At 43.9% G+C, this 26,552-nt stretch overlaps 1 protein-coding gene across 3 annotated transcripts in view; it reads right to left on the reverse strand.

Moving 5' to 3' along the window:
* LOC121083296 (E3 ubiquitin-protein ligase rnf213-alpha-like) overlaps positions 1–26,552 on the reverse strand; it is a 64,388-nt gene that overhangs the window by 5,621 nt on the left and 32,215 nt on the right. For all 3 annotated transcript variants that reach the window (XM_040583536.1, XM_040583535.1, XM_040583534.1), the window contains 33 exons: positions 25,931–26,064; positions 25,691–25,786; positions 24,303–24,418; positions 21,349–21,477; positions 20,588–20,652; positions 19,988–20,132; positions 18,622–18,763; positions 18,227–18,400; positions 17,429–17,562; positions 17,060–17,217; positions 16,583–16,786; positions 15,602–15,798; positions 14,572–14,692; positions 14,052–14,152; positions 13,311–13,484; positions 12,608–12,783; positions 12,433–12,529; positions 12,236–12,350; positions 11,411–11,594; positions 10,025–10,227; positions 9,303–9,404; positions 8,880–9,095; positions 6,911–6,992; positions 6,480–6,514; positions 6,287–6,381; positions 5,770–5,920; positions 5,446–5,617; positions 5,194–5,285; positions 4,522–4,776; positions 4,183–4,309; positions 3,129–3,212; positions 2,708–2,876; positions 2,379–2,574 (listed from right to left, as the gene is read on the reverse strand). In XM_040583536.1, coding sequence (XP_040439470.1) covers positions 2,379–2,574; positions 2,708–2,876; positions 3,129–3,212; positions 4,183–4,309; positions 4,522–4,776; positions 5,194–5,285; positions 5,446–5,617; positions 5,770–5,920; positions 6,287–6,381; positions 6,480–6,514; positions 6,911–6,992; positions 8,880–9,095; positions 9,303–9,404; positions 10,025–10,227; positions 11,411–11,594; positions 12,236–12,350; positions 12,433–12,529; positions 12,608–12,783; positions 13,311–13,484; positions 14,052–14,152; positions 14,572–14,692; positions 15,602–15,798; positions 16,583–16,786; positions 17,060–17,217; positions 17,429–17,562; positions 18,227–18,400; positions 18,622–18,763; positions 19,988–20,132; positions 20,588–20,652; positions 21,349–21,477; positions 24,303–24,418; positions 25,691–25,786; positions 25,931–26,064 — 4,641 coding nt within the window. The remainder of the gene's footprint in view (positions 1–2,378; positions 2,575–2,707; positions 2,877–3,128; positions 3,213–4,182; positions 4,310–4,521; positions 4,777–5,193; positions 5,286–5,445; positions 5,618–5,769; positions 5,921–6,286; positions 6,382–6,479; positions 6,515–6,910; positions 6,993–8,879; positions 9,096–9,302; positions 9,405–10,024; positions 10,228–11,410; positions 11,595–12,235; positions 12,351–12,432; positions 12,530–12,607; positions 12,784–13,310; positions 13,485–14,051; positions 14,153–14,571; positions 14,693–15,601; positions 15,799–16,582; positions 16,787–17,059; positions 17,218–17,428; positions 17,563–18,226; positions 18,401–18,621; positions 18,764–19,987; positions 20,133–20,587; positions 20,653–21,348; positions 21,478–24,302; positions 24,419–25,690; positions 25,787–25,930; positions 26,065–26,552) is intronic.

The following is a 26,552-nucleotide window of genomic DNA, read 5'->3' on the forward strand; positions in this document are numbered from 1 at the left end:
AAAGGTACTCATTGAGATACTTGGTGCTTCCTTTGCCTCGTTTTTTACTTTAAATGTCTGGTTTCAGCCCTCTGTGTTTAATGGCAAAGTTTAAAGGCATGTCACAAAAAAAAGAGGAACAAATTAGGGACTACTGAGATAAGTTGCTGTTGTGGCACCCAAGTACCACAGAGCTCCTCACTCACTTCCCTCCATTCCTTACCCCCAGTGGGACAGCAAAAAAGGAAAATAAAAATAAAAGTGAGAAACAAGTTATATTAAAGGAAATCGCTCACCACCTCCCATGGGTAGACTGATGAACCTCTCTAAAACCCCTTTGTCTCCATTTTATTGCTGAGCATGACGTTATTTGCCATGGAATAATTCTTTGGTTAGTTTGGGTCATCTGCCTGGCTGTGGCCCCTCCCAACCTTTTGCACATCTCCAATCTATTCACTGAGGGGGAGCAGAATGAGAAATGGAGAAGGCTTTTGATGCTGTGCAAATACAGCTCAGCAATAGTTGAATCATTGGTGTGTTATCAGCACGTTTTGGTCACAAATCTAAAACACAGCACCATATGAGCTGCTATGATGAAAATTAACTCCATCTCAGCCAGACCCAGTGTAGCTGGATATACACAGGCCCATGGAACCAGACAAATGCATCCGATGGTGCTGAGGGAGCTGGCTGATGTTGTTAAGATACTTCAGCAATAACTGACATGAGATTTCAGCAAGTTTGTGGATGATACCAAATTGAGGAAAGGGGCTGATATGCTAGAGGGCATGGCTGCCATTTAGAGGGTTCTCAACATTTTGGAGAAATGGGCCAACAGGAACCTCATGAAGTTCAACAAAGACAAATACAAAATCCTGCATCTGGGATGGAACAATCATGTGCAACAGCACAGGCTGAGAGCAGACCAGCTTTGGAGCAGCTTTGCAGAAAAGACCTGTGTGTCCTGGTGGACAGGTTGAACAGGAGTCAGCAGTGTCCATTTATGGTGAAAAAAGTCACGTGCCCACCAGGTTATATTAGTAGGAGTGTGGCCAGCAGGACAAAAGAAATGATTTTTCCGATCTATTCATCATCTACCAGATTATGCTTGAGTACTGTTTCAAATTTGTGATTCTTCGGTACAAAAGTAATTGAAAAATTGAAGTGAGTCCGTCAGAGACAAAAAAGATGATTGAGGGGCTGCAGAACAGAATGCAGGGGATTGTTCACCCTGTAAAACAGAACTCTATGGGGAGATGCTAGTTGCTTATCCACTACTAACAGAGGGATTGCAGTGAAGACAATAAGGACAAGGGGCAGCCAGGGATCTCCTACTTAAGCATGCAGAAAACATTTTCATGGTGAGGACGTTAAAACATCAGAACAGAGAGGTAGAGAGGTGGTGAATCTCTGTCTTTGGAGATTTCCAAAATCCAACTGTACAACACCCTGAGCAATCTGCTTTTGCTTTGAAGTTAGCCTTATTTGGAGAAAACAATTGGACCAGAAACATCCCAAGGTCCCTCCAGCCAAACTATTTCAGTTTCTGTGTGACTGTATGTCAGTTTTTCTGCTTATCTTACTCTATTTCTGGACAAGGATGTAGACCTGAATGACTATGTGACAGCCATGTTATAATACCCTTGAATCCCTTTTTCCCACTTTCTTGTGGCCAGATTTTCACATTTCACACATCCAAACACCCAGTAGGCGCTTCCTCTGACATAGGAAATAGCTGGGGCAACCAGCAGTCATAGGAGAACCTCAGGTGAAGTTTACATAACTGCCTGAGAGTTATGGGAAGTTTTTTAAGGGGCTGAAAGGACTTAGGTACCTAAATACATTGCTGTCTTGCAAGCCTTAATTTTTGAGGTACGTATCTCTGGCCCACCTTTTCAGATGGGAATAATTATTTGCAGTTCTTGTCCCTTGAGAGCTTCCAGAGAAAAGCCAAAGGCTAATGTGGATAAGTGAAGATGAATAGCATGGAAGAAGTCTGGCTTCTCTGATACAGTTCAGAGACTCACATTAGACTCCAGCCCTATACTATGCCCAGGAACTCAACTCTCTTGAGTCTTTTTAGACTGTATCTGACTCCTTGTTTATAAGAAAATCCAGGCCAACCTCCCCTGCAGGCTTTGAATAGAAAAGCTCACAGTGCCTTTCATAGCAACAAGATTTGCTGAGCACAGAATTTTTTTGACCACACAACTGTTAAAATCCGTGGAATGCAGATAGATATGGAGTGGTGGGCTGCCAAAGGTGTAAGCACCTTAATTTGTGTTTGCTCCAGCTCTGGAGAGGGGAGTACTAGGTGCTGGAAGTAAAATCCTACACCCTCTGCTGGCCTGGAGCACTGCAATTTGGCTTGTGCTGAAAGGGCATCGTGCTAAACTCACCTGAGCTTTGATGATAGGTTTCCCACTGATAAAGCGTTGGATCACTTGCCGCTGCAATGCCTGGAAGTCAAAATGGGTTGTCTTGGTGCCATTTTCATCTATCACGTACTGGGAGTTGGCCAGTGTTGCAATGATCAGATCATTCTCGGTTATCTTCAGCACTGAAGATGGTTTCACTTCTTCTGCAGAGATGGTCCTGGGAGAGATGAAGTTACCCTTTGCTGTTAAGGATAGCAGGTTGTTTCTTACCTCATGCCACTTTGCAGTCAGTGACACGTGCAGCTCTAGACAAGTCCTGAATTGCTCCAGAGAAATGGTTTGAAATGTACCGTTGCTTTTCCTTTGTGATCTGTGTAGCTGTGTCCACACAACTGTTCTGGAGCTGTATGAGAAGGCTTGTCACAAGGTGACCGACAGAAAGTGGAGTTGGGAGGAGTTTCAGGACAGCAGTGCTGGCATTGATGTCCTTTGGCAAGAGGTCCAGGGGGACTCTGACATCTGTAACAAAATGGAGGGTTTCTCTTCTGCTAATGTGGTGTTAGGAAGAATTCTTCCCAGGGGAAAACTCTGGCTAGACTTTGTTAAAAGCTTTTTGAGGTTTTTTATATTAGGTTTTGTCATTTTGGAAGGCTTTTAGATTTGTTTTCAGCTAGAGGGTCAAAATAAAGTGAGCTCAGCAACTGGCATGGATTCCAGCCTTGATCAGTGGCTTAGAAAAGGGAAGTAACAATACCTGGGAAGTCAAAATACCTGAGCACAGTGGTTTCATTCTGATATTGCTCCAGACTTTCTGGATGGTCCCTATAGCTCGGCAAAAAGTTGAACGCTGGTCCTCTTCAGGCACAGATCGGGGAGAAAAACAGCAGTGTCAATGCATGCTCCCAAGAGAAAATAACTGAAAAAGGTTTAGTTTCCCTGAAAGATATAGCTTATAGTGTACAGCTGCTCAGTAAACTGGTTAGGCTGTGCCTTGGTTACCATTCACAGCTGTGGCTCCAAGCTTAACCAAAGTTACTTTTTTTCTAGCTCATATTATACCATTTATACCATACCTGGCATCCAGGGGGTGCGGAATGCCAGTTCACGTACACCACGCTAATATACCTGCCTACAGTCTTAAAAACTTGTCTTGTGTATGTAGCCCATTCATGGGTGAAACAACAGGACAAATCTACAAGTTTCTCAAGTCCTGCTGGCTATACCTACTCTGAGGGTGGGAGGCAATCTGCCCAAGATGCGTTCCAATGTTTCAGAGATCATTCCAGTATCTCAGAGTTCTCTAGCCTCTCCCTCAAACCCCAAAGATGGCCATAAAGATGGAGATGACTGACAGTCACACTGTGAACTTGTGTCAGGCCTTACTATCCCTGAGCAGCCTGATGTGGGGAATCCACCTCATACCTTCTGCATGGGCCCAGGAGATACATGTAAGCTCACAACAGTGCCTGAGTTGTAAGAAGTCCTGTCTCCTGGTCTCACAACTTATTGACTGGACTTCGGGATGACTTCTGTACTAATTTCCTTGCCTTGTGCTATGATCACTGGGCTGTTGACAGAACCTGGTTCTGTCACTACCCTGGCCTTGTCCTGATGCTGCGGGACTGCACCCTGATTGCTGCCTGGTCTGTGCTATGGTCACCCTTAGGTTCTGGCTCATCTTCCTTTGGAGCAGTCTTGTGTTTGCTGGTCCCTCATAGCTTGCAACAGAAATCACAGGTCCTGCTATAACATCAGAGCAGAGCACGTGGGTGTTGAGGAGTAGTAGAGGCCAGTTTACTAGGATTAGAATATGTCCATGTCATACCTGAAAGTTCTAGAAACTGTTGTACTGAGTACGTTTCCCCAGCATGGCTGTTCTGGAAGAAGTGGATCAGAGCTTTCTGCAGACTGAAAATGTCAGGCAAGTGTTGAACATACTGGATGTTTTGGAGCTGGAAGGGAAAATGCAACATGACTTTGCTATCCACACACTTATCTGAGGAACCAGGATTGTGTCTGGCATTGTGTGGCATTCAGGAGAAGGGCACTGTGCTGGGAAAACCAGGGAAATGAGTCACCTTAGTGCCCCACTGACACCAACAATGGTGAATCCACATGGTGCCTGTCTCTGATTTGAAAAAGGAGGAATGTTTCTACAACACACCTTAGACATGAGCTCCAGAAGAACAGGATAGCATTTTCCTTTGCCTTCTTGTTGTTCTTGCTGAAGGAGATGCATCAGGGTTTGGATGGACATCTTCTGTTCAAATCTCCACATGTAGGACAGGCCGATCAGTCCAAGGTTTGGCTGGTCTTCAAAAGGAGGAATCTCACCATAAGCTATTTGTAGGAGCAGGTTGGAGCCCTGAGGATCTCTTATCCTCTGCTGTTTGACAGAAGTAAGGCTCTGCTCCCAGGCCTGTGGAATTTGAAGGGTTGTTAGGAGCTGCTTTTTGTTACAAAAGTGTTTGGGAGAATTTACAAGTCTTCTCACGAGGGAAGATAATGGTGGCTCTGAAGAAAGGGAAGACACAGCAAAAACTTCATGATGAAAAATGAAGCTTGGACAAGAACAAAATTGCCCAAGAAGAAAAGAAAAGGGTATTTCTTGTCCTCCAAGGCAAAGAGCCATATATTTTTTTTAAAGGGGATTTGCATCAACATACAAAAAGCATCTCAAAAAAGAGGTGATGAACCTGTTCATTGCATGTGGGAATGTCCTAGCTCATTGGATCACAACACATCAGAGCCTGTGTGGGCTCTGCAGTTGATAGTTGTACAACAAAGTGATAGTATATGGGATCCCTGGAAACACAGTGACTAGTCCCTCGCATACCTGGAAGAATGGCTGAGTCAGTGTTTTAAAGCAGGTTTCCCACTTCCTTCGGTCTTCTTGTCTAAGCAGAATATCGAAGGCCATGTTTTGCCCTGTAGGAATTGCAAAGCAAAATATGAACCCTCACCCAGTAGACACTGGAATCTGTAGAGAACAGCTACAGTCATGGGATAAGAGTCACCAGTTCCAGTGGCCATGTGAAAACCAATCTGAGGTAAGCCTGTTCGTACCCTCCCATTGCATGGAATGTACCTTTAACTGTTGTACTGTTGCTCAAGTGCTGGAGAAACAGATGGACAGTCACTGTGGCATCCTCCATGTTTCTGCTAAGTGCCACTGCCAGGCATTCAATATCTTTTTCAAGGTGGTCCCAGAAGAATTTTGCCACATCCTTTGGCTTCTCTGTCATTAGACTTAGAATTGCCTGGAAGACGGGATGTTTTTTTAATTTAGCTCTCAAGAAAGATTCCTCCCAGAGTAGGGAAGAAACTATTCATCATGTGGAAGCTGCAGGCTTAGTGCAGAGGACAGGCAGACAGGAGGTAAGGGAAGGAAATAAAGCAAGGGCTGTCTCACCTGTTTATCTGTATAGATCCCCAGCAGCATGGAACAATGCAGCAGAGCTCTTGCAAGACAGACAGAGGCAGGTGACAGGTCCCTCTCCAGTTCAATTCTCCGTATTGAAGGGCTTCCAAGGATGTATCCTTTTCCTGTTTTATCTTCCGTGCTGTGTTAAGGAAATGTAATTCAGTTTACATTCTCAGTGACTGGGCTCTTCTCATAGAAGTTAACATTGATGGAGGCTTTGCCAGCATTGGTTCAGAACAAACATGAATGTGGCACGAGATGAGACTTTTGGAAGAAAAGAACTGCTGCGAAGAAAAGCTGTTTCATGCCACTCATGCTTTCTTTCCTTTCTGTTCCCCCCAGCAGGTATTTCCAAGATTTCTTCCTGCAACTGGACCCTGGGTCACAAAGACCTTGCTCTGCCCACCTACAGTGTTTCCCCTGTGCCCAGAGTATAAAAAGAGGGTCAAGTGGCTGCAGCTCTGTTGATCTCTTTTGGGCTCTAGGCTGGAGAGCACCAACTTACATTTCCTTCCTCACAAAACCTCTCTCAGGTATGTGATTAATTCCTCCAATTTTGGCACCACATAGGCATTGTTTGACTTCCACAGGATTCCCACACTGTAGGTAAAGAAATGACAGCAGGGTAAGATGTAGGGCAAAAAACTTAACAGCAGACAGAAGATCCTCAGCATTACAAAAAACCAAAAGACACTTACGTTGGTGATGATCCAATACGATCCGCACTGACAAACTGTGTATGAAAAGGAATTAGAGTAATCAGTCAATTTTCTTCCAATTACCAAATCATTTGTGATATAAGCACAGCCAGAAATTCACTGGGAGGGCAACAGACCAGGCTCCTCGCAAGTAAGACCTTCTTCCCATCTACTGGGATCTGGTCTCACAACATAGTTCTCACAAGAATTTGCTATAAATGGGCCTGGAGTTGCTGCAACCAAAAGGAGATTGGTAAAGCACTCAACAGCAGCACAGAGGTAGCTTTGAAGAAAGGCACCCTTCCCTCCATCCACCTGTTCCTTCTTTCCCTTCAATCCCTGGCCAGTCTATCTCATGGCACATTTATAGCATGTTGCCTGTGTCTGCCATCCATATAGCTGGACAGAAGCAAAATTTCCTCAGCACTTACCCCAAGGTGTATCATATTGACCAATTTTCCAGTTCTTCTGATCAAAAAGCAGGTCTTCAGGCATGGTGGGAAGGTAGGACCCCTTAGAAAGGAAACACAGGTGTAAAGAAAAAGTTGAGAAATTATATAACAATTTTCCTAGTTCACTTGTCATCTACTGGAGAAATAATTTCTGGAGATAAAAACATTAGGTACAAATGAGTACATGAAAAAGCTTGACAGAGACATAGACCAAGGGACATAGCATTATATCAACTGGAGATACATTGGGGATAGCTGGGTTTACAAGAACAGCAACACGCAAGTTAACATCTTCATCACTTCTTTGGTATCTGCCTAACAAACTGAGGATTCAGGGTGAAAGAAGATAACCTGATACTGTCTCCCACAACATCCTTATAGGTAAGTTCATGAAGTGTGGACTAGAGGGAACAGTGAGGTGGATTGAGAACTGGCTGAGTGGCAGAGCACAGAGAGTTGTGGTCAACAGCATGGAGTGCGGTGCTCCCCAGGGGTCAGTGCTGGGTCCAGCCCTGTTCAACTTACTCATCAGTGACCTGGATGAAGGGACAGTGCACCCCCAGCAAGGTTGCTGATGATACAAAACTGGGAGGAGTGGCTGATGCACCAGAAGGTTCCGCTGCCATTCAGCGAGACCTGGACAGGCTGGAGAGCTGGACGGGGAGGAACCTCATGGAGTTCAACAAAGGCAAGTGTAGGGTCCTGCACCCCGGGGGGAACAACCCCATGCACCAGTACAGGCAAGGGGCTGACCTGCTGGAAAAAAAGTTCTGAAGAGAAGGACCTGGGAGTTCTGGTGGGCAGCAAGTTGCCCATGAGCCAGCAGTGTGCCGTGGTGGCCAAGGTGGCCAATGGGACCCTGGGGTGCATCAGCAGGAGCATAGCCAGCAGGTGGAGGGAGGTGATCCTCCCCTCTGCTCTGCCCTGGAGAGGCCCCATCTGGAGTGCTGTGCCCAGTGTTGGGTTCCCCAGTTCAAGAGAGACAGGGAACTACTGGAGAGGGCCCAGCGGAGGGCTGCAAAGCTGATGAGGGAACTGGAGCATCTCCCTTATGGGGAAAGGCTGAGAGAGCTGGGCCTGGTTAGCCTGGGGAGGAGAAGACCGAGAGGGATCCTATCAATGCATACAAGTATCTTAAGGGTGGGTGTCAAGAGGATGGGACCAGGCTCTTCACAGTGGTGCCCAGTGACAGGACAAGGAGCAACGGGCACAAACTGCAACATGGGAAGGTCCACCTGAATATGAGGAAGAGCTGCTTTACCTTGAGGGTGACAAGCGAGCACTGGAACAGGCTGGCCAGAGAGGTTATAAAGTCTCCTTCTCTGGAGGTTTTCAAACCTCACCTGGACGTGATTCTGTGCAACCTGCCCTAGGAGAACTTGCTTATTTGACAGGGGGATTGGACTAGATTATCTCCAGTGGTCCCTTCCAACTCTGACCGTTCTGTGATTCTGAAACCTGGACACTGCCATTGTCTTCACAGCCAAGAGATGTGCAATGCATATCTCAGTTGCTTTCTGCACTCCTCAAATAACAGGAATAATTTGTCCATCATTAGATGCAAAGTGGGGTATAGTCTAGTAAAAAGTTTATCTTACCTGACAGCTGGCATGTTTGTGGTCTAGAATGAAGATATTTGGGCTACAATTTGAGTCATATAAGCTCAATCAACAGCTGATATTTGTCTGGCCTCTAGGCTCCCTTAGATTCAACCAGAGAGAGATGGGCATCACCAGCAATTTGCATCCCTTGCTTTCAGTACAGATAGTGATGAACAGTCTCAGTTTGCTCCTGGTAGACTGTCGGGAAGGGAGCAGAACTACAAGGCTCCATACGTGACCTAAACCAAATCTGGCTGTAAGCTGACAGAGCTGGTTGTGTAAAAGCGGGCCCAGCCCAATGATGTTATCATGAAGGGAAGTATCTGTATTCCCACATCTTGACTTACCTTTACCACATGAGGCTTAAAGCAGATATTCCTGAAAAGTTGAGTGAGGGGACTTTGGGATAAGGCCAGAGTAAATGCAGTGTGAAAGACCACCTCCATCAAGACATTGTTTTTGTGTCTGCACAGAGCATCCATGATTTTCTTCATCTTTTTTTCCAGAGTCTCTTCTGGGAGCATTGGTGTTTGGAGGATGTTTTCCATTTGTTTTATGACAGGCTAGAAAACAAATTGAAAAAAAACCAACCCAGATGGTATCTAAGGAGTCCCATAAGGCATCTCTTCATGAGGTACCCACTGGTAGGGTTAAAAAGTGGGTTTTTTTTATATAAATGTGATGATCCTTGTCTCCAACTCAGGAAGAAATTCCTATAGCTTTCTACAAACACCCCATAGAAATCTGTGGGAGACACAATGGATACTCACCACCAGTCTCTGGACTTCCTGGGGATCTTTGTTATTTATTTGACTTTTTGCTCTGTCCAGCACTGATAACATCAGTGTTATATTTGACCAGGTACTCATATGCTGTGAAACACAGATGTAAGTTACATTATTATAATGAAGATACCACCAGCATGTAGAAGGTTATCTCAAGCCCACTGAAGCATTCAGATGGACCCCTCACAAATGATCATGTTATTTTTATGTTATGAATATTACAAACTGGTTTTGCATTTTCTAAAATTTGTATTTGTATCATGGGGGCAAGCTCGGGGTGCTGCAGAGATACGGAGTCTGAAATCTGTTCTGCCTGAATTTTACTGTGCAATTGTTCCATTTCTGCAGTCTTTCAAATACACGAATAGTCACATGCTAAGCAGGTTTGAAGGAGGAATGAATTGTCCTCTAGAGGAGGTTTTATCTCTCCTCAGATTGGAAGAAAGACTCTAAGAAGATATTTTTCATTACTTGAACTGAATGAAACTGATTTTTCATTACTTAATGAAAAATTACTTGAGTGTTTCCTATCTCATTGTCTCTGATAAGGTACACAGGCTACAACACAAGATACATTTCATCAGGCAGGGCTCAAGTTAGCCAGCTGTACACCCTCAGAGCTGGCTGCAAAAAAAGCCTGGGTGCATCTGCATGCCTGGATTGCACAACTTCAGTGACCTGCAGATGGGCTTTCAGAAGACACTCACCTGTGAAATTTCAACCCCTCTAGGTAAAATCCATTTTTCTGCCTGAAGAATCTCCTGCATTGGCATGAAACCGTAGTTGTTATGGAGATTTTTAATAAGGAATATTTGAGGCCATGGTGTCTGTGCATTTACCACCAGCTTCTTCATTGCATTCACCAGGTCTTGGTCCTCTTGCTTGTTCCCACCAGGAGATCTGTTTGGATCTGAAGGTACAAGTGAGGTTTCCTATTAAGTTCACTCCCATACAGTTGTACATCATAGAACCTTTTTGCAAACACATTACCTGCTTAGGTTGCAACAACACTTTTTCCCCAAGAGTAGAAATATGGCCTGCAACCATAGTATCTTGGGCTTCTCAATACCTACAGCATGCAGGGAAGTAGAATACTGGGCAGTGAATATGAGGACTGAATGGCCCACTGTTTTTTTGTGCTTATAGGTTCTTGGTCAGGTAATCTTCTCTAGCATCTATCTTAGGTCAGAGAGGAAAGCTCTCAAGGCTGTCCAGAAGATAGAAAGCAATCTCATGGATCTATTCCAGGTAGCTGAGAAAAGTGGGAATCCTCTGGCCTATTTTACATCTTGGCCTTATAAAGGGTCTCCTCTTACCTCCGTTGATTATATGGGTTGAGGTAAGATTGTGCCAGTCTCTTCACTCAGACTTGAACACTCTTCAAAGCTGACAAAGATCTAAGGAAGTGACTCAACAGAGTTTAAAGTGCAATACAGTCACTTCTAAACCAAGAGACTCACGTGTTCAGTGTGAACTCCATAGATTCTGCATGTCATTCTCAACAGACTAATGGGAGAAGGGAGTCTTAGCACATGCACCTACCTGTAGCCACTTAAACGATTATCTTGATACACTGCTGCACACCACCCCTTAAGTCTGGTGAACTACTTATTCAGGGGAAATGACAATGTTCAGATAAATTTATTTTAACGCTGACCAAAACCTGGATGTTTCAATACTGAGAAAATAATCCAGTAAAAAGAAAATGGTTTCAGAGGGAATCAACAAGTTCTAGGTAACATATATGTTTTGGGTGTAACATACACATCTTTGGATGCGATCTATTTATATAAAAATGTAGCTAGATTAACCCTATTCAGTTTCAATATTGCCAAAAAATAGTTTTATAGTGTCAGACTAAGAGGGTAAAAAAATTATCTAGATCTAAAAGAAATAAATTAGGCCTTCTGATCCTGAATCACCTCTTGAAAAATCATCTATTAAACCCCTTAAATTTAGACAAAACTTACTTTTTTTTTTTTTTTCTTTTTTTTTTCTTCCCCCAGAAGGAACCTCCTATACTAGTGAATGTTTGGCTTGTTCTAAACCTGCTTATAAGAAAACAAAAATCTGTGGCTAGCAGAAGGACTCACCGCAGAGCACCTGTCTGCCAAGCACAGTGGCCACATGGCTGATGGAGAACCGGAGGCGGGCTATGAACTGGAGGGTGTCAATTTTTGAGAGCCTGCATGAGCAGAAAGCGGAAAGATCTGCAGTAGAGAGGTACCTTTCAGCAAGCTGGCTGGCATCATCTTGGGAGGAAGGATACATACAATCCTGTTCAACAGAAAGAGAGAGGGAAACTTAAGAGTCCAAAGCTGCCATAGGTTCTGAATAATCCCTTCTTCTTTCCCAAGCCTTTTCACCAGGTGCAGACTTATTTCTGCTGTGATGTTGTACCATGTGAATCTCAAGTCCGTAGCAATGCTCTGCTTTACAGGTGGGGTATTTTTCATCACCTTTGAGGGTAACCCCAACTCTGCTTCCCTGGCAGGAGAGGACTGCCTCCTCTCTTGCTTCACTTGGTGGAGAATCATATGTTGAACAGGTGTGCTTGTGCATATCAGTAGTGCTTCAGTTCAAATTGGAGAAGAGACCAGGGACAGTTCTGCTCAGAGTGTCACTTATGCTGCAGGGAGGCTCTTGTGGCTTACAAATCAGGCCAGGGCATCCCTGGACTTCAAGAGCCACAGCTCCAAAATTCAGACTGTACACTGGACCTTATTAACTCAGGCCTGGATTCTTCCACACTACACTTAGGCACAGAACCAAGGCGGGTCAGCAGCCTGTTCCAGACAGCCTGAGGAGCCAGTGGGGGGAAAGATAGAGGAAGACTATGATCTGCAAAGGGCAGGACAGGGAGTAAGGGTTAATTTGAGTATGGATTCCAAGAACAACTCAAAGATACTTGCACTTACCTCCAGACAATGCACCACCATGAAGTAGAAATGGTTCCAGTTAATTTTGTTGAAAGTTATCTTTTTCTCCATCTCAGAAAGGTATTTTTCCAGGTGAACCTTTATGTTGTTGAACCTATGACAAAAAAAGACAGCATGTGAGCATCTGTGTAGCCTGTGTGGCTTAGTGGTCAGGCCAGGACCTAGCTCATGCTAACCCATGTCGCAGAAGCAGTTTCAAGAGGGAGGACTTGATTGTTGGACTGGTGTCAATGCACTCTTCAAAGGGTGACAGCTCACTTTTTGACTTGCACACTAAAAATGAAGGATGACATTAATTATTTTTCTTCAGTACAAGATCAGATCAGGGTGCTAGTGAAATCAGGCTCTTACCCCTTTTTACTGCCTGGTGCTCAGGGCTGGATGGCTTGCAGGCCACAAACTGGATCAGTTGAGTAATGACTTCTGGGGATGGTATGCCTCTGTCTCCCAAGATAGAAGTGGTGACAAACTCCACAAAGAAGGAGTTACATTTCCTCCGGAATTTGTTGTGAGATGCAACAGCTTCCCTGTAGGGAAGAAAAAAATCAAGATCTACCATGAAACACTAACAAAACAAAGAAACAACTTGTCTTTTCTGATTCTCTGTATGTGACCAGAAGATCAGGTACACCTAGACTGTGGAGAAGAAATAATTTTTTTAAATAGAGAGGGGAATTAGCCCCCAGAAAACCCACTAACAGCATTTTTCCTTGAATACTGAGGACAAACTTTCTCCTTCCTTGTACTCTCCCTTTCTCCTACTTCCACTCAAGATAGCTACAGAACAAAGGCAAATGAAGTCTCATGTAGTATGTATGCCTGGATAGACCACCTGTTGAGATGGAAGCAAAAGGGCTGGAACTGAATCCAGATCTCTTCATGTGAATCCTTTCAGCACCAAGGGCTTGCTACAGGTGGTGAATAATGACTTTTCCATGGAGCTCATGTGTTAATGATGTTTGTGTAGCCTCTTTTCTGGTAACTATTTCCATATTTTATACAAAGTGTAGAGACTGACACAACAAAACTAGTTGTTTTACAGGTTGCAGGATACCTTGTGGCCACTGTAGCAGTGGGTGTGTAATCTTCTGGGAATTTAGCCTTGCAGATCTTACAGTGCTTGCTGCTCCACTCACGAATGCACTGCGAGCAGAAAATGTGTCCACAGGGCAGCTCTGCCGGGTCAGTGATCTCCAGTAGACAGCTCTTGCAGTCCTTCACACCCTTCCTGAAAGATGTCACCAAAGGAAGATACAGCTCAGGGCTGATTTTACACTGGTGCCAGACCTGAGAGTGGGCATGGGATTCTCATGCCCAATGTTTGCCATGGGCATCAAAACTGAATTGCAACTTTTAACTAGCCTTACTGGTGAGCACAGAATAGGGGCAACATCTGATAGTTCATTAAGGGGTTGTCTCCACCAAGGACCATCCCACCTAAGAGATGTGGCCTGACATACTAAGGCTTGGCTGGGTGAGGGGGCTGGGCCTTATTCATAGTCTAACTAGTGAGTACCTTCAGTTACACCGTGTTCAATTCCAGGGTTGTCTCTGACACCAGCCAGACACAACACCGCATGGAAAAGGCTTTGCTCCATGGTCGCCTGAGGTTGGGCATTACATGCCTTGGCATTAGTAGTCTCCAGGGGGAACCCTTGGCCTGAGGAGATTAATCTCCATTGGCTAGTGACAATCTTACCCCACCCCTTACAAAAAATCATTTTTTGTCCCCAGAAAGAGCTTTTTTGTTGTTGTTGTTTGGGCTGTTTGTTTGTTTGTTTTGGCTTGGACTTACACAAGGTACACAATGTCAGCTTTTTCATTGCATTTCTTGAGCACTTCTGTCACCAAATTCAAAGTTTCTGCTGGCTCAAAATTTTGTGTTTTAGTCAGGCGCTGTAGGAAAGAAAGGATGGTAAAAGCTCAATGAAAATATCTTCCTGGCATATGAAAAAAGACCAACATGTAATGTCAGCACCACAACATTACATAATAAACCACCAAAATCAAACAGGCCTACAAAGTGTCTTTCCTCATGTAATGTCAGGGATAATTGGCCTGAAATATGTTTTAAGCTTTCAAGGAAACCTTCCTTTACATAAAATTCTGATTTTGGAGGGGCTTTCATGATGATTCTGAAATCTCAGTGTTTTTTGCACTGAGTGGTGCTTCCGCCCTCTTTGCATCCTCTTCCTATTTATATGCCCTCTCTCAAGCTGGAATCAGAGGAATCCCTGGAAGATAAGGCTCCTTTCAAACTCTGCTTGTCTCCAAGGCTATAAATTGTCCAGGCAAGCACTACACTGAGCACGTACATTCCATATGAAGATGAAATGGTTCCCAAGAAGTCTCAGAAGCTTCTCATCTATTTCTGTCTCATTGTGCAGCATGTGGTCAAAGAACATGTAGACAATGTTGGTGCAGGTCCACTCGTGTCTGGAAAACACACACACACACACACACAAATGCCAAACAAAGATTCAAGACTTGCCAGAGAAAGCCACAGGTGACCTCCTCTACTGTTGGTTAATGGTGTAATTTTCAGCAGGAGGCTGGCCTACAGACTTCTGAGGTCCCTTCCAACCAATATTTCTATGACAGGTCTTGGGTACTGTGAAATGATTTCAGGACACAAGAACTCCTGGGCTTGCTTTGGTAGACTAAACCAAGCAAAGAGAGAAAAAAATGGCATGGTCCTGTCTACCTCACTTGTTGGAGTGTCTCCAGAACCAAACTTCTTGAATCATTACTGGGTTTTGTCTATGGAGATACCTACACTACTACAGCAAATATCCTGGGCATGAGAAAGCACGAAGTCAGATGTTCAGGAAAACAGGTCTTACTGTTTAAGAATGCTGGGTGCGTGGCCATGATTAAAATGTGTAGTTCTTAACACAGCTTTTTTGGAGTGATTTTGTCAATGCTTTTGTGATAATCAGACAACAGAATGAGCAAAGGATTAGAAATGAGCCAAGAGTTTCAGGGATCTTAAGGTTCTCAAACTAACTATTATGGCTTCCCAAGGAAAGGATAGATTAAGCTCACAGTGCAAACCACCAGCTCATGGAAGAGGTGAGATAAGGCCCTATATATTTGCATGAAACCTTTCAATTAATTGAAACACTGGATTAGGAACTCCAGGGAAAAAGGGTAGATTATGTGAAATCTTTCTCCACAGATTGTATTTTTAAGCTTCAAGCATTTTAGTTTTCAAACCTTCCGGTGAGAGTTGACAGAATCTTTAGCAAATACACTGAGACAATTTGAAGAAAAAAAGTTTTGCTTGTCTGAAAGAGAACCTCTTACTTGAAAGACGAAGATATGTCTGTTGAGGGTTGGACTTACAACACACTCCTCAGGAGCTCCCTTTTCTTCTCGTGAAGATTAAGCTGGTAATTGTCAATACTGATCTGTTCCATCCAGGGCATAATGGACTTGACCCTTCTAAGCCATTCTGTACAGGCTTCAAATGACCGAAGATTACCTGTGGGCTGCACCTTCTTCAGGAGAATGTTCAAGGTGTCAAGAGTGATAAACTGAAACTACATTTAGAGAGAGAGAGAAAAAAATCCAGCTTTTATAGCTGACCTGGTCCCATTGCACCTTGGTGAAAAAAAAAAAAAAAAAAAAAGCTTTGGAGGCTGTGATGGAGAATTCTCTGAAACTCTACCTTGGTGTACACAGCAACAAATACCATAGCAGGAATTTATTAGGTAAGGATGTGAGAAGAGTACAGAAACTGTAATTGTACCATAGTGTGTCTTGATCACTGTTTGAATACTGGGAGCAGAGCACGGCTTTCTCTCCACAGGGAAACTTTCAGCTCTAAGCTTGTTGCCTTCAGTTCCCTTGACTTTCAGGAGGGAGAAACAGATACCTCCAAAGAACAGTTCTTCCATTTCACAGAGAGATGTTTAAGGTTATTGAAGCAATTGTTCTTTGGAAAGACAGATATTTAGGTGGAATCCAGTTGCCCTATTGTAGGTCTCTGCTGTCAGTTGAAATGCCTTTGGTTGTCTGAGATGTTTTTCTACATAATGCTGATTAAATTATAGACATTTTGAAAACAAAAAAGTATAAATGGAATTAAGAAATGGTTAGAGGAGGATGAAGGACAGGTCCTTTGGTAGGGAATGAGCTGGATATGACCACTAACTCAGAAACTCCCTAAGACTTACTGGAAGCTGGAAAATACTTCCAAGGAAAGATCTCCTGAAGTCTTATTTTTCTCTTACACACTTTCACTGAGTGTTTGCTAGTAACCATAGGCAGAAACAGGCTGTGCCACTTTGCTCTGCAAAACACCAGCTGTTCCCTTTTGCTCACCATTTCTGGCGGGTCCTTCTCATACTTTTTTTGCAGGTCACTTGTTACAGTCTCATCAATTTTTACCAAGTCAACAAAGAGTTGATACTCCTCTCGTAGGTAGAAATACTCCATATGAAGCCAAATGGGGGAGAAGCTTATCTTCCTCTGCCCCACAGAGGAGCAGAGCTGTTTTGCATTCACTAGGAGAGCTTTTGACAGAATCTGCAGATAAAATAAAAGGTGTTATTTCTGCTCCAAACAAACAGCAGGGGACTGAGCATGGTGTTCAGCATTGTTGAAACAGTCCAGTGAAGCTTCTCCATTAAAAATATTTTTCTCAAGGTGGAATTAAGACTGAGCACCAACAGTTGTTGGGAAGTGTGCAGAACAGGAGAAGCTATTTTTTCCCCCAGGTTCTTGGAACCGTAGATATCTGTAGTCCTGTGACTCAAGCCAGTGACTTTTAAAGCTTATACCCCACCAGACCGCGTTTACCTCATAGACAGAATGATCTTGCCCAGGAAAAGTCATCCTTAGAAAGTCATTGGTATAACACTGCATCATCTCTGGATTACTGCCATCTGGCATCAACACATCCTTGATCAGTGATTGGAAAAATTCAGCTGGTTCCTTCATAGGTATTTTAGGATGACCTAGAGGAAAGGACAGAGATGTCAGGTAACCAGAAAATAGAAGTTGACGGGAAACTAGGAGTGCAGAACAGATATTTTAGGCCATTATGGTTGTGTGGGGAACAGAACTGCTACGGTTGCTCCTATCACAACCTTTGGCTATTACGGGAAATTTTGGAGATCACCTTCCCTGGGTTAAAGAACAACACCTGTTTGAAAAGTCTGATGTTACCTCTCGTATTATAGACTTTCTCCCATAGTTCCTCCAGGTAGGCCTTCAGAACCCAGCTGAATGGGAACTGGCAAAACATGGATGTGTTGGGGTCTTCAGTCATTGACAACACCGAAATCTTAGCATCTTGTTTCCTTAAACAGTATAGAATGAAGCAAACATGTAATATGTTCTGTGTATACTGAACTGAAGCATCACAGAGAAATTTCTGACTGCCACTAGTATATGTTCTGCTTAAAAGGTTAAAAAGTACAGAAAAATATTTTGTAAAAAACAGCAACAGTGAAAACAAGGCACGACCAGAAAAAACTGCTGTCACTGGGAGTTGAAGGCTAAAAAACATTGCAGCAGGGAAAAGGCAAACGAGTCAGACACCTGTCTTGTGTCTGCCACAGCTACTGTTCAGAATAAGATGACTGATCAATTGAAATGTGATAGTTGGACACTAGATACATTTTATGCTGGGGAAGGGATTCATCTGCTCTTGCCTTAGGGAACTCAAATTCAAGTTGCTAAAATCTGGACCTACTGTTTCTGAGTTTACTCTGTGTTAATCGCTATTCCAAGGAAGTGGAGTTCCTTGCTAATGTTCCTGAGTTGCTGAAGGTTTAAGAGAACTGGAAAGTTCTGACTCCAAAATCATGACCCAAAAGACTTATCATAGATAAGTTATGAGCTGTGTGAGCTTATCTTAACTTTAGACTTGTTTTACCATTTCTTTCTGTAGAGGGCTGGATTATGAAAGCAGGTTTTAATTCCACTAATGTACATACTGTATTTCCCCACCAAGTCTCTTACTTGCTGGTGTATTTAAAACTCAAGAATGAGTCCTCTGCGAACATCTGAAGCCACAGTTCTGAGAATGGAGACAGCGGAAAGAGATGATCCAGGTTGTTGTTTGCATCCACCACTGCGAGAATCTGAGCAAACAGATTTGCCACAATGTCTTCTAAATGCATCCACAGAGCATGCCTGGAAGTGATAACGTGGCCTGTTAAGTGCTTTCCTTGTACCTGACCAATCCTCTATTCATCAGAAACTCACATCTACTTCTGTATACTAGAGAGCAAAATCCCTCCTAATTGTCATATCTGAGCCCCATTAAATATTGTGCTTCACACACCACAGCTTTTTTAATGCTCTCAGAAACAGACGTGTTAGAAATTTGGAAAGAGCTGCACAGGTAAAAGTACCTGAATGAAGTTTCTTCAAGGATGAACTCACTGGAGACAGCTCTGCGGAAGACCCACTCCCCTGGCTCAAAGCTTATTTTCTCACGTTCTTCTAGGAGGTGGCAAATTCTCTTTTTCAGCACATTCATAAAACAACTAGAAACTAATTATAAAACAATGTTTATTAAAACATTTGAATGAAAGACGTTTCCATGCAAAGTTTTCAGTCAACATAAAGCCAGTCATAGAAAGCGACCACTATGAAAGTTCTTGGTTTTCTTCCACAATAAAATCCAGTGCTTTATATTCTACTCTAGCCTCTTCCCTTTCCTCTTTATTTTCAGTGAGTTGATTTTGGGGGCAACGTTTATTGAACACGTGCAATTTTTGATGGAGGAAAGAAAATCCACTTCTCTCTTTAAAAATAATTGTGTGATTTAGGTTCTATGGTGTATAAACACTCTGATATTCATATTGATATGGAGAAATGTTTAGTATTGTATGTCACAAGAATAGTCACAGTACTGCAGAAGGGTTGGCATCCTGTTCCTATCTGTATGACACTGATGACACTGTTATCAATATAAAATAAAACTGATGGTTTTGCTTCACCACAAGCAAAATTCATCCTGTATTGTGCTGAGGAATGAAGGTGTCATTATTGCAATCACAAGAAAATATCTTTTCCTAAGGGAAATTTTCTTATAATCAAAATTTAGTACAGAATAAATTCTGCCTTAGCCATGTGACCATAAGGACTTTCCAGACCCACCACATCTTTGAAGTGGCAACATGGTGTCTTTTTCAATTGTTAACAAACATCCTAGGCTCCTGACAGGAACATATTGCTCAAAGAGCAAGTAGTGCACCACAGTGACAAAGTCTTTCAATGTGCAGGAAAGAATAATTTCCAAATGCATCTACAAGGATTTTGGTTCTTGTTTTCTGTTGAAACCAGACCCTTTCCATTTTGCTGAAGCCATAGTTTTCTATGAAGACACCACATCACCTGCACAAATAATTTGTATCAATTCTATGTAGGAATCACTTGGGTCACTTTGGACTCCGAAATAGTCATGGGAGTATAAAGTGGCTTCTGCCTCAGATGTTTCTACCAAGTTTTCCATCAAAGGTCATGTGAAAAGCTGGATGTTCCAGTGCAAACTGTGAGAACACACAACTTGGGGTGCATAGAGAGAAGAAGAGGCTCTAGGCAAACCTAGTCCTTTCTTCTTTGGGATCTCCCCACATATTGTCATAGACAAGCATCAGGACAGATCATTAAACCACTCATTTCATTCCCCCATTCATGGTTTTCAATACGCAAGATGCAGCCTTGCAGAAATAAAAATAACCCAACCCATGCTGGGCCTTCGTTTGTACTCACGTGTGGTTCTACCATGATCCTGGAAAAGTAAGTTGTAAATGATCGTGATTCTCTTAACGGCACGCCGACTATTGTCTGTCTTGTCTTCCAACTGAATCACAGCTTTCTGGATGCTCTCTTTGATCATAGAGTCCATGCTGAGGAACTGTGAATGGAGAAGCTTGGACGTTATTGTATTGCCTAACACTCCATTGCATTTGCTCTGTCAATTCCTACTTAACTTGACACAATAGACTCCCAGGTATATGTCTACTTCACCATCCCATCCCTAGTAAATCAATCCCAATACTACACAGAAGTGACAAAAGCCCTGCAAGGGATGGAGAAATGGGGACAGTGATTTCATGCTTTTTCAAAGTCCACAGAAGGCTTAAATGTGCCTCCTCTGTCCTTGTATTTGTCTGTTATAGGTGGGGATCACTTCACCCTCATTGTGTGACCCACAAAGACCTGCAACTACTTTTTCCTGTAGCCAATGTACTATCTAAACCAGGGACCAGCATAACGGAATCCCTAAATGCCTGGGAAAGCTATTGCTTCTTAAACCAGTTCATGTGTAATGTCAGGCAGCTGAAAAGAGAAAAAAGAAACGAAGCATACATTTCCTTCTGTAGAAAGACTGGACTTGGCTGGATCTTCAAGAGCAGCAGATTCCTCTGGAGGACCTGAAATCACAATCATTCATAAGACACCTTTGTAAAAAATGTCAAAACCTGACAAAGAGGTGCCTCTACCCAAAGGAAGCATTTGGAATCTGTTAACAATTAACAAAGGGTTGCAAAGCTGTCAACCTCATAAATTTCAGCCTGGGCTTTGTCCCCTCTGGGAAGAATTGCCCAGTAACCAGATCTCAGCTTTGGCTGGCACCCCATAGGAAGTGCGGGTGTAGCAGGACAGGAAGTGCAGTTCCTCCCCAAAAGCTCCTGCTTCCCCTCGTCCATACATCCTGGAAACAATGGCAGGGATGTATTAAGTTGCCTTTGAACTCAACAGATCAGGAATATTTAGTGGCTTTATTTGTGCAAGGTGAGCAGAAAGGCTTGCTGGAAATCACAGCAAAGCAAGTGTGTGTCTGCTGTATGCTGAATGCACAGCACTACAGCCAATTTGCTATTGTAACTGAAGAACTAGCTTAGGTACCCTGCTACCCTACGCTCACAGCTTTCAGACCAGGAATAAAAAATGCAGTGCTGTGAGGACTTCAGAAACAGCAAGTACAGTACGTCCTGCTGAGACTCAGAGGCAGTGCCTCCACAGCCCACTTGATCTAGCTGAACTTAAAGCTGTAGAAGGAGCAAATGGGACACAGAAGAAAGGACACAGACGTGCAGGTAGCAGTTTAAAAGCAAGTGGCTCATTACCTGTTAGGCTATGCCCCTGGCAAGCCTTGTTGAAAATCTCAGCAACAGTCATTTTGGCAAGATCTCCTGGGTTCGCTGTAAAGTTGTCTGAGGGCATCAGATCATCCAAGTGGATTGACATCCATTCACCTGGGGAGACAGTAAACATGACAGAAATAGTAGTACCAGACATAACTGCTGTGAACAGTTGACCTGCTTTCCTTGGTGTATCACATACATCCAGAAAAATCAAGAAACTTTGGCTGCCCTGCCCTACCAGCAGCCTAGATAATAAGATATCGAGAGATGGAAGATTTATCATGTCCTGTTTCTTTTGTGCTCTGAGGGAGGACATGCTTCTCATATCATTCTCTTTCTCCCTTTCCATCTTCCCAGTGCTAATGTGCACAGGTGCCTTAACATTCTCACCCATTAACTACGGAAGAAAATGATCCTATAACCCAAAAGGTGTTTGACCACATAAAGAAGTTTTTTCTTATGTTTGAATGGAATTTCTTTATTTCAGTTTGTGCTCATTGACTCTTATTTTGTCATAGGACACCACAGAAGCATCTAGCTCCATCTTCTTTACATCCTCCCGTCATGCATGTATACACAGTGATAAGATCCCACAAGCCTTCTCTTCTCCAAGCTGAACTGTCCCAGCTCTCTCAGTCTCTCCTCATATGAAAGATGCTCCAGTCCCTCAAACATCTTCATGATCTTTTACTCGGCTTCCTCCAGTATGTCCATGTCTTTTATACTGGGAGACACAGAAATGGACGCAGTAGTACAGGTGTGGTCTCACCAGTACTGAGTAGTGGGGAAGGATCACCTTCCTTGAACTGTTGGAAGCACTTTGCCTAATGAAGGCTATGTTGGCTGCCTTTGCCAAAAGGACACATTGGTAGCTCATGTTAAACTTGAAGTCCATCAGGACCACCAGGTTCTTCTCTATGAAGCCACTTTCAAGCTGGTCAGCACCCAGCCCATACTGGTGCCTGGAGTTATTCCTCAGTGTATGTAGGACTTTGCACTTCCCTCTATTGAACTTCATTATGTTCCTATCAGCCCATTTGTCCAGCTTGTCCAGATGCCTTTGGATGGCAGCATGATCCTTTGGTGTATTAGCCACTCCTCCCAGTTCTGTATCATCAGCAAACTTATTGAAGGTATACTCTGTCCTGTCATCCGAGTCATTAATGAAGATGTTAAACAGTACTGGTCCTAGTATCTATTCTTGAGGAACACCACTAGTGACTGGCCTCCAGCTGGACTTCGTGCTGTTGAGCAAAACCTCCTATGTGCAGCAGTTGAGAGCTACTTGCCCATATTTCATTAGTTTGTCAGTGAGGATGTTACAGAAGACAATGTGAAAACCCTTTCTAAAGTCAAGATAAACACTGTCTACCATTCTCTCCTCATCCACCAAGCCAGTCATCTCATCACAGAAAGATATCAGGTTGCTCAGACTTGATCTGTCATTCATAAATCCATGCTGACTTACCACTTTCCATGCGTCTGGAAAAGGTTTCCAGAATCTCTAAGCATGTGGAGAAAAAGACGGTTACCAGGAGTAGTCAACATGGATTCACCAAGGGGAAGTCATGCCTGACCAACCTGATAGCCTTCTATGATGGAATGACTGGCTGTGTACACGAGGGGAGGGCAGTGGATGTTCTCTATCTTGACCTCAGCGAGGCTTTTGACACTGCCTCCCATAGCATCCTCCTAGGTAAGCTCAGGAAGTGTGGGTGAAAGTGTATGGACAGTGAAGTGAATTGTGAACTGGCCGAATGGCAGAGCTCAGAGAGTTGTGAACAACAGCACAGAGTCTCGCTGGAGGCCTGTAGCCAGCGGTGTTCCCCAGGGGTCAGTGCTGGGTCCAGTCTTGTTCAATCTATACGTCAATGACCTGGATGAAGGGACAGTGCACCCCCAGCAAGGTTGCTGATGATACAAAACTGGGAGGAGTGGCTGATGCACCAGAAGGTTCTGCTGCCATTCAGCGAGACCTGGACAGGCTGGAGAGCTGGACGGGGAGGAACCTCATGGAGTTCAACAAAGGCAAGTGTAGGGTCCTGCACCCCGGGGGGAACAACCCCATGCACCAGTACAGGCAAGGGGCTGACCTGCTGGAAAAAAGTTCTGAAGAGAAGGACCTGGGAGTTCTGGTGGGCAGCAAGTTGCCCGTGAGCCAGCAGTGTGCCGTGGTGGCCAAGAAGGCCAGTGGGACCCTGGGGTGCATCAGCAGGAGCATGGCCAGCAGGTGGAGGGAGGTGATCCTCCCCTCTACTCTGCCCTGGAGAGGCCCCATCTGGAGTGCTGTGCCCAGCGCTGGGCTCCCCAGTTCAAGGGAGACAGAGAACTACTGGAGAGGGCCCAGTGGAGGGCTGCAAAGCTGATGAGGGGACTGGAGCATCTCCCTTATGGGGAAAGGCTGAGAGAGCTGGGCCTGGTTAGCCTGGGGAGGAGAAGACCGAGAGGGATCCTATCAATGCATACAAGTATCTTAAGGGTGGGTGTCAAGAGGATGGGACCAGGCTCTTCACAGTGGTGCCCAGTGACAGGACAAGGAGCAACGGGCACAAACTGCAACATGGGAAGGTCCACCTGAATATGAGGAAGAGCTGCTTTACCTTGAGGGTGACAAGCGAGCACTGGAACAGGCTGGCCAGAGAGGTTATAAAGTCTCCTTCTCTGGAGATTTTCAAACCCCACCTGGACGTGATTCTGTGCAACTTGTTCTAGGTAAACCTGCTTTTAGCATAGGTTTGGACTAGATTATCTCCAGTGGTCCCTTCCAACCCCAAACATTCTGTGATTCTGTGATTATTTGCTGCATCATCTTTCTTTCAGGGATCAGTGTGAGGCTATCTGGTCTGTAGTTTCCTGCATCCTTCTTCTTGCCCTTGCACAACCTCTCCTTTCCCTCCCACTTTCTCCCTGGACCCAAATAACAAATGGAACCTTACCACTGTCAAACGCCAGGTAGCTGCAGCCTCCCAGAACTCGTGGAACTTGAGTGGCCAGCACAACATGTGATGGGCCTGTGCCTGTTGATTTCCTTCTCTCATCTATGATACAGTACCTAGAAAGAGAACAGAGAGGCTAAAAAGTCCATTCTCTCTGTCAGTTGGGCAGAGAGTCTCCCGAAGTCACCCCCTGCCTTTCCAGGGCTCTGACAGAGCTTTAGGAAAGACCAACAGCTTGAGGTGTGACTGCGCTGTAGTGGCAAGGCCAAGAGCCAAGGATGGTGCTGGCTACTTCAAGAGCCATGCTCATATATGGCTCCTACACCCTCTCTAAACAATGATTCAGTCACATGCCTCAGCAAGCCCTTTCATGATGAATTTCACTTACTGCTGAATATCAAATCTTTATTTTAATCTAGATTTGTTTTATTGTATGTATGGGTCTCTGCCCAATCATATATTTTTTCAAGCAGTCACAGGAATAACATTAGCAATATCTTCCACAAAGATACAGACAAATTAGACAACAAAAGCCACAACACAGACCAATCCAGGACTTGCAGGGAAATGAGCCAAAACCTAGTATAGCTTTCCTAGAATCAGGAGCAGAAAAGTTCAAGTACCTCTCTAGAAAAGCACAAATCCACCGAGAATACAGCATTTCAGGAGACAACATGCACGTTAGCTGAGATGGTGAAGAAAGGATATGAACGGCAAATGCAGGAGAGTAAGAAAGAGGGTAAGAGGGATCATATTGAGAGAGGATGTGTCTGGTTGGGGGACAATGTCATTAATGTACTTCAAGGGCTTGAGACCAACTTCATATAATACTACTGTCAATGACTTCAGCATTCACTGGTGCCCAGGAGGGTTTAAGTCTTCTGAAGGCCCTGTGTCCTATCAGCCAGCCCTGAGAAGTGTCTTGGTTCCCTAGGATGTCTCAAATGGCACCAGATGTCAGTTTAAGTCCTTTGGTTTGATGAATAAAAGGAAAAAAGTTATTTTGTGTTAGGCCCTGTTTGGAGTAGCTTGTGCTGTGTATGTCAACTGTGATGGGGGAAGGTGGTTTTAATGTGGGAAGGATGTATAAAGCATGTTTCCAGAATGAAGAAGATGCTTTTTTTAGACAAATTAAAGCTGAGATGTTAGGGATGTTTTATCTTAACATCTTAACAAACACAGGCTTGGAGATTTAAGCTACAGAACATAGGCATGAGTGTGCACACACAGATACACGCATAAAGATATGTGAGAACATCTGCAATGACTCCACTGAACAAGTAAACCAATCCTATATCCCATGGCTATTTGGCTACTGCATCTTCCCTTACCTTTGCATCTGACTAAGGAAATACAGAAGGAGAGAAGAAAGAAGTAAGGATGCTTACTTGGCACAAGCTAGAAGCCTTTGGCTGCTCTGTGGCTCATCAAAGTGAAACTGGACGAGGAGGAATTTTCCTTCTGACGATTGTGCAAAAAAATTACTGCAGACAATGAAATAGTCTGTTATTACTTTATTCATAAAACCATATCTATTCTTCACTCTCCCTGACGCCCCTCAGCCCCATTCCCCAAAACACCAATCTATAATGGCAACAAAGAAAGGTGAGAAGTAAATATTTCCTCACCTGAGTTCCTTCCGGAAAGAGTATTCGGTGTCAAACTGGCTTAGGAAGAGGCAGTAGATTTTATTTTGAAGTTTAAGTGCCTTCCTTATCTTTTCTAAATCTCTCTCATTTAGAAGTCTTGCATGTGTAGAAACCTGCCGTGAAAGGGAAATAAATTCCAGGGAAATACTGTGTAGTTGTTGTATTACTATCCCTAACAGGTGGGAAAATTGAAGTGATCCCCTTCTGGATCTTTTCCAATGCTTCCTAAAGTCAAGACTCAGAAATGTGCCCTGCTTACAGGGAAGAAGTTTGTGAATATAGTCAATAACCAGAAAAGCCCTGATTCCTCATGCCACAAGACTTAGACTTCAGCTTCATCCTTAGGAATGACTCAGATGCTGTAAGACATTGACTCCAAAGGAATCCTGCTGGAAGATGTGCATGAGCGCTGCAAGCCTTGAGGGTGGAAGAGCCTATCCATGCAAAATTAGGGGGCTAGCATGATGGTATCCACATGTGACTCTACTGGGCTGACTCTCCCAAGGCTGTGGGCTTCTAGTACTGTAGATTCTGTCTGGGGATTCAGCTGCTACCCTTTTAGGGAGCACAGGTTCATGAGCTCCTGTGATAGTCACTGGAG

This window comes from Falco naumanni, chromosome 2, assembly GCF_017639655.2.
Source record: "Falco naumanni isolate bFalNau1 chromosome 2, bFalNau1.pat, whole genome shotgun sequence".
NCBI lineage: Eukaryota > Metazoa > Chordata > Aves > Falconiformes > Falconidae > Falco > Falco naumanni.